The sequence below is a fragment of the Penaeus japonicus genome, unplaced genomic scaffold, assembly GCF_977035675.1.
Source record: "Penaeus japonicus unplaced genomic scaffold, GWHDUDI00000001_assembly GWHDUDI00000023, whole genome shotgun sequence".
Taxonomy (NCBI): domain Eukaryota; kingdom Metazoa; phylum Arthropoda; class Malacostraca; order Decapoda; family Penaeidae; genus Penaeus; species Penaeus japonicus.
The window spans coordinates 16054495-16061994 of NW_028234425.1; the positions used below are offsets into that span (position 1 = coordinate 16054495).

A 7500-nucleotide genomic window follows, 5' to 3' on the forward strand; every position below is an offset into this window, starting at 1 on the left:
AAGCGCTCCTACAGCTTCGCCTACGATCCCGAACACCATGAGTATAACTACAACAACTGGAAGTAAGGAAATTAGCAAGACCTGTCCGACGCTTATCCTTCTTTGGTGTAGCATGTGGTATGGTGTTTACACACCCACCCACCCAATATATATTTATATAATATATATATATAACTATTATACCCCCTTATATATATATCTATATATATATATAAAATTATGTAAATGTATATATATGTATATATATATATATATATTTATATATATATATATATATATATATATATATATATATATATATAAATTATATATATTGTAAGTATTTGAATTGTCCTCCTTCAGGCTTCATGCCAGTAACCTGAAAATGTGAAATTAATTGTTGGGGGAGAGGTAGAGCTGTTCTTTTAGTGGACAATGTTAACAGCACAGTAGAATTATCCGTGGCTGTACACACACAAACAGACACAGACACACACACACACACACACAAATATATCGAAAGTGTCTGAGAGTTTGATCACTATATATCTCTCCCATTCCTTAAATTCCGGTTTTCTTTCAAACAAAACCAGGTGTTTATAATTATATTAGTCGGATTAAAACATCCCCTGATGCAGATTCGTAGGATTGAGTTGTTGTGCATCGGATTTTGATGTAGTTAAACATAAAACACTTTTTTATGTAGTCAACCATAAAACACTTTTTTATGTAGTCAACCATAAAACACTTATATGTAGTCAACCATAAAACATTTTTTTATGTAGTCAACCATAAAACATTTTTTTATGTAGTCAACCATAAAACACTGTTTTATGTAGTCAACCATAAAACACTTTTTTATGTAGTCAACCATAAAACACTTTTTTATGTGTCAACCCTTAATAACACTTATATGTAGTCAACCATAAAACATTTTTTTATGTAGTCAACCATAAAACACTTTTTTTATGTAGTCAACCATAAAACACTTTTTTCATGTAGTCAACCATAAAACACTTTTTTATGTAGTCAACCATAAAACACTTTTTTATGTAGTCAACCATAAAACACTTTTTATGTAGTCAACCATAAAACACTTTTTTATGTAGTCAACCATAAAACACTTTTTATTGTAGTCAACCATAATACACTTTTTTATGTAGTCAACCATAATACACTTTTTTATGTAGTCAACCATAAAACACTTTTTTCATGTAGTCAACCATAAAACACTTTTTTATGTAGTCAACCATAAAACACTTTTTTATGTAGTCAACCATAAAACACTTTTTTATGTAGTCAACCATAAAACACTTTTTTTATGTAGTCAACCATAAAACACTTTTTTATGTAGTCAACCATAAAACACTTTTTTTTATGTAGTCAACCATAAAACACTTTTTTATGTAGTCAACCATAAAACACTCCCCTTTGATGTAGTGAGTCGTAAACACTACTTTTTTATATAATCAATCATAGAACATTACTTTTACAACCCAAATTAGTTGGTACGAAGTGACTATTCATGTTTCTTTTCTTCCTCCGACGGGATAACGTATAGCTTTTCCTTGTCACTTTAGTAAGCTGACTTAGGGTAGTGTACTTGGGCCCCTTCCATTCATATCTTACATGAGTAATATGTGGCATGACATCCATGGCCTGTGCTTAGGATATATCTTAATTTTTTTAATATCACTGATCCTCAGGGATGACCTCTCGTCCCCAATCACGGATTTGGAATCGATTGTTTCTATGTGTAGTGGAAGCCTCGAGGAATGAAAACTTAATTCATATAAAGCAAATCATATTTACTTCAATCGTCCAAAAAACTTCCCCTTCACCATGATGACATATTCAATAAATTGTATACTACTCGGAGTAACATTGGAATTTAAATCACATTAGAAAAATTCACACAAATTCACATATAGGAAATGTTTATGCATTTTTAATGATTAGAGTACTATAAATAGAATTTATTTCTTTATATTCCTTCGTCTTAAATGATGTGGTTTTAGTATGGATATCTTACCTTATTTTTTTTAGTGTTCTTTAAATTTGATTGACTTTTTTACCTGCCTTTCATAAATGTCTACTGGTTCGTGCACTGACCTTTTGTTTTTAAGCCATCAGTACACACTTAGAATGTATATCATTTCCATTTTTTTGTGTAACAAACTAGTCTTCCATACATATTATATTTATATAATATATTTTTATATATATATTATATATATTATATATATTTTATATATATATATATGCATATATATACATACATTCATATTATATAGTATATCTATATATATATTATATATGTGTGTGTGTGTGTGTGTTGTGTGTGTGTGTGGTGTGTGTGTGTGTGTGTGGTGTGATGCATACATATATAACACATATATATATATATATATATATAATATTATATATTATATATATATATATATATATTATATTTCATATATATAACACATTATATATTACACACACACACACGTATCTCTAATTGCCTTTTCCATATACTCTTAAACCTAACTCTATTTTTCAACAGGTCCCACGGCTTGTGGAGTGAACAACGATATTTGCCATGTTAATGCAGAATGTATCGACGTAGGTGGCGGTTTTGAATGTGTATGCAAAACAGGATACATTGGGGATGGCATTATTGACTGTTCTAGTAAGTGATTAGCTGAGCTGCGTATTTACAGACTTTTATATATTCTCTCGTTCTTATGATATAAGCTCGTATACATTCTTTTCCTCTCTCTGTCTGTCTGTCTCTCTATATCTCTCTCTTTCTCTCTTTCTCTCTCTCTCTGTCTGTCTGTCTCTCTATATCTCTCTCTTTCTCTCTCTCTCTTTCTCTCTTTCTCTCTCTGTCTGTCTGTCTCTCTATATCTCTCTCTTTCTCTCTCTCTCTTTCTCTCTCTCTCTTTCTTTCTTTCTTTCTCTCTCTCTCTCTCTCTGTAAACCACCAGCTGGCACTAGTTATAACCAGCTTGCTGGCCACAGTTGTAACCCACCACTGAGAGCAGTTGTTATAACCACTCGATGCCCTGGTTGTGATCTGGTGGATAAGAGACAGACGTTCACGTGCCATGGTCTTTATTGTGGACTGTTAATACTCCAGACTCTGGCCAAAGCCCAGAGGTCAGAGCTGTTCACTCTTGTCTGTCTGTCTGACCTCTCTGTCCTGATCAGTCTCTGCCTGTATGTGATCCTTGCATGTCCTTATGTACCAATCATCAGTCACTTTCTACGCCCCCCCCCCCCCCCCGGGCCCCCTACACTGTAACACACCTGTTCAGTATACATACCAAATATTGGGGTTCCAAGGCGGAAAAGAACACAGGAGACAGGAAGCGTCAGGTCAAAACAGACTGCTATCGATATCACATTGAATTAAGTAGACATACATGGTCAATGTCTTGGGTCACATAATATCAGTATCAGTGCCTTACATCGCTCGGACCACGCTGCTAGACGGCCGCCGACGTATCTTAGTTAGAGAAATAACCAGGCTTTAACTACTACGATCTAGCTAAAATCAATGTTTCCACCCTACAAGTGGGCTCCTGGTCATTGGAGGCTATCTGCACCAGACTTTGCAGGTAGCTGTGACATTCAACCATAAGATAAAACATCAAATTCATTGGCCGGTGCAGCGGCACCAATGGGCACTAATCAGTGGCTCCAACAATCATGTAACGTGTATGATATGAGAAATGACTCAATAAGGTGTAACTGCAGTGAAAGAGTAGGCACTAAGACTGGCCTCATGACAACATAAAATGGATGACTGCAGTGAACCGGTGGGCCCTAAGAGATGGCTTCAAAAACATACATATATCATAAAAATACAAGAATACAATACATACAGTAGATACAATTTGGCTGTGAGTATAGAGAAACATTATGTGTGAGAAAGTAATTGAAGCAAAGGTGTGATTTCTTAAGCGAAATGAGAGGAGAGTGACAACATAACATGACAAGCTTGCATAGTCAGTGAAATTAGGAAATGACTCGAGTGAGCATAGGCTAGAAGAACTTGCAAATTATAAAAAGAGCACATAGAACTTAAAGGATTCATAAAAGTGTGGTAGTATCAGCTTATCCCAGATCAAAATCTCACTATGACTTCATGAGATATAGTACTTGAAAGGTGGCAGTGCACTTGAGAATACACACATAAAATATTTTGTATCACGACTGGTGGTGCCAGTGCACCAAGGGTGGGAGTCAGATAGTGGCTACCCTCTGGGGCAAACAATTCAAACACCATCACAATTTATGGGTAACAGGCGAAATAGTTACAGTGGTCAGGTGTAACCGGCGCGATGCCCTGTACCTCAAAGGTGCGGTTGGGTTGATTTTGCCATGCACCCTAACACTGTACAACTCAAGCACCGTTCTACCTTGGTGAAAACATGCACCAACACAACACAGTAGGTATACAGAGGGGAGGGGGGGTTACATATATATGAAACGTGCAGGAAAACTTTTCGTCCGATGGGAGGGGGGACGCATAAAAACGTGCAGGAAAACTCGACCGCTGAGCAGAAAACAACTTGCATGCTCCTTGCACGGCTTGCTGAAGTGACATGCCTCTTGCATGGCTACCTGAATAACATGCGTGCCTTGCGCACGGCTTACTGAAGCGAAATGCCTCTTGCATGGCTACCTGAATAACATGCGGGCCTTGCGCACAGCTTACTGAAGCGACATGCCTCTTGCATGGCTACCTGAATAACATGCGGGCCATGCGCACAGCTTACTGAAGCGACAAACAACAATAAAAACACCTTGCAACTGCCAATAGGAGAAACAAACAAAGAAAGCAATCGAATTAATAAATAAGTGCAAGCTCAATAGATGCAGGTTTACAAAAGATCCAGAGAAAATACCAACAAGATTAGACTTGTCGCCTCACGAGATCCCGCCTCACTCCTCTACAGCCTCTCTCTCTCTCAGCTCTCCACTCACCTCATCATCTCAATACCTTTTTAATTCGTTCACACCTAAGCATAAGGGAGGGAAGAGGATGCAAGTCCGGCCGAATCACGCTCCCGCCCAGTTGTTTCACAACTCAAAAAACATAATATCCCCCAATTCACGATCCCCCACCCCCCAAAAAACAAATCACAATCCATAGAAAATTCCTCCAAACCCAAACCAAATCTAACGAAAAGTGCCTGGGGGGGTTTCTACAACTTATGGGTTAAAAATTTGATACTACCCTCGATGTCAACATGTAGACTCATGGCGTCTGCGGTTTTTCGTAGCGTCTTCCCGCGGCTTCTCCGGTGTGGTGAGGTGTGGTCCTTCTTGATATTCTCATCTGTGGCCTTTACTGCTCATGTCAGAGACTTCGTGACCTGGTGGTTGGGGCGCTCGTGTTAAGCCCAAAATCCGCGGTGAGCAGTCTTGATAGCACGGACAGGTCGGCTGCTATGGGCGACGGTGTTCGCCAGGACAGGTAGAACAGGGTGGCGGTGTTTGTCAGGACAGGTAGAACAGGGCGGGCGGGCAAAATTCTTACTGTGGTATGGGCGGGCAGGCAAAGTTCTTCTGTGGTGTCGGCGGGAACTTCAACGTATTCTCTCGATTCCTCTCGATATCAATGGTAACGTTTTCGGCGTAGCAGCTTCTTCGGAGTTGTGAGTCCGATACCAGCAAAATCGTGGCATCCACTGCCTGGCACCAGTTGTAAACCACCAGCTTGCACTACTTATAGCCAGCTTGCTGGCCACAGTTGTAACCCACCACTGAGAGCAGTTGTCATAACCACTCGATGCCCTGGTTGTGATCCAGTGGATAAGAGACAGACGTTCACGTGCCATGGTCTTTATTGTGGACTGTTAATACTCCAGACTCTGGCCAAAGCCCAGAGGTCAGAGCTGTTCACTCTTGTCTGTCTGTCTGACCTCTCTTTCCCGATCTGTCTCTGCTTGTCTGTGATCCTTGCATGTCCTTATGTACCAATCTTCAGTCACTTTCTACACCTCAGGCCTTCTGTTAACAAACGCAGCTGTCTAGAAAGTTGGGGTTCCAAAGCGGAAACGAACACAGGAGACAGGAAGCGTCAGGTCAAAACAGACTTGCGTGAGCGTTTTATGTTGGGGAGTCTTTGGCGAAACGGGGGGCCAAAAATTTGGTTGCTGGGCCTGGCTTCTCGGCGAGGGGAGCACCGGAGCGGTCAGAGTGGTTAGAATAGGTGTGTGGGGTGTTGGGGTGAGTTTGTGTTATGGGGTGGTGGGTTGGGGTGTGGGGTGTGAAGGGTGTGTTGTGTGGGTTGGGATTTGTGAGGGGGTGGGGGTGGGATTTTGGTGTTTTTGTGTGTGTGTGTGTGTGTGTGTTTGGTGTGTGTGTGGGGTGGGGTTGTGTGGTGTGTGGGTATGTGTGTGTGGTGTGTGTTTTGTGTGTGTGGGGGTGTGGTGTGTGTGTGGGGGAGTGGGGTGTGATGTCACCGTTGTGTGTTTTGGGGGGTTTGGGGTGTGTGGTGTGGTGGGTGTGTGTGTGTGTGGTGGTAGTGTGTGGGTGTGGGTGTTGGGGTTTTTGGGTGGGTGTGTGGGTGTTTTTGTGTGTGTGTGTGTGTGTGTGTGTGGAGTGCTGTGTGTTGTTTGTGGGGGGTGGGGTATGTGTGTGGTGTATATGGGTGGGTTTGGGGTGTGGTGTGAAATGTGTGTGTGTGGTGTGTGTTTGTGGGTTGTGGTGTGTGTATGTGTGTTTTTTGTGTGTGGGGGTGTGTTGTGTGGTATGGTGGTGGGTGTGTGTGTGTGTGTGTTGGGTGTGTGTGTGTGTGTGGGTATTTGGGGTCGTGGATTGTGTGTTTCCAGTGTGTGAGGGAGGGTGGGTGTGTGTGTGTTTTGGTGTTATGTGTTATTTGTTTTGTGTGGTGTGTGGGTGTGTGTGGGGGGGTTTTAGTGTGTGTGGGTTGTGGTGTGTGTTTGGTGTGTGGGGGTGTGGTGTCGGGGGGTATGTGTGTTTGTGTGTGTTGTAAATGTGTGTGTTTGTTAGGGGTGTTGTGAGTGTGGTGTGTGTGTGTGAGTGTGTTGGGGTGGAGTGTGTGTGGTGGGGTGTGGTGGTGGGGTAAGGGGGGTGGTTGTGTAGGCCGGTAAGGTGGGTGGGTGGGGTGTGAGTGTGTGTGTGTTGTGTGTGGTGTGTGTGTGTGTGAGTGTGTGTATTTCGTTGGTGTGGTGGGTCGGGGTTATGTGTGTGTGTGTGAGTGTGTGTGTGGGGGGTGGTGTGTGGGGTTGGGTGTGTGGTGTTTGGGGGTGTGTATTTTGTTTGGTGTGTGGGGTGTGTGTGGTTGTGTGTGTATTGGGGTCTGTGGTGTGTGTGTTGTGTGGGGGTGTGAGGGGTTTGGGGTTCGTGTGAGTGAGGGGGTGTGTGTGGTGGTGTGTGGTGAGTGTGTGTGTGGGTGGGTGTGGGGGGGTGTGTGTAATTTTTATTTTTTATAAAAAAATATATATATATATATATATTGTATTATATATATATTCATTTATATATATACACTATTTA

General features: G+C 41.4%; 1 protein-coding gene across 1 annotated transcript in view; it reads left to right on the plus strand.

The window, feature by feature from the left end:
* LOC122266922 (uncharacterized) overlaps positions 1 to 7500 on the plus strand; it is a gene marked incomplete at its 5' end in the record, with an annotated part of 36123 nt that continues 28623 nt past the window's right edge. Inside the window, 2 exon segments of the mRNA XM_086550536.1 lie at positions 1 to 62; positions 2528 to 2653. Of these exon segments, the coding sequence (XP_086406662.1) occupies positions 1 to 62; positions 2528 to 2653 (188 nt within the window).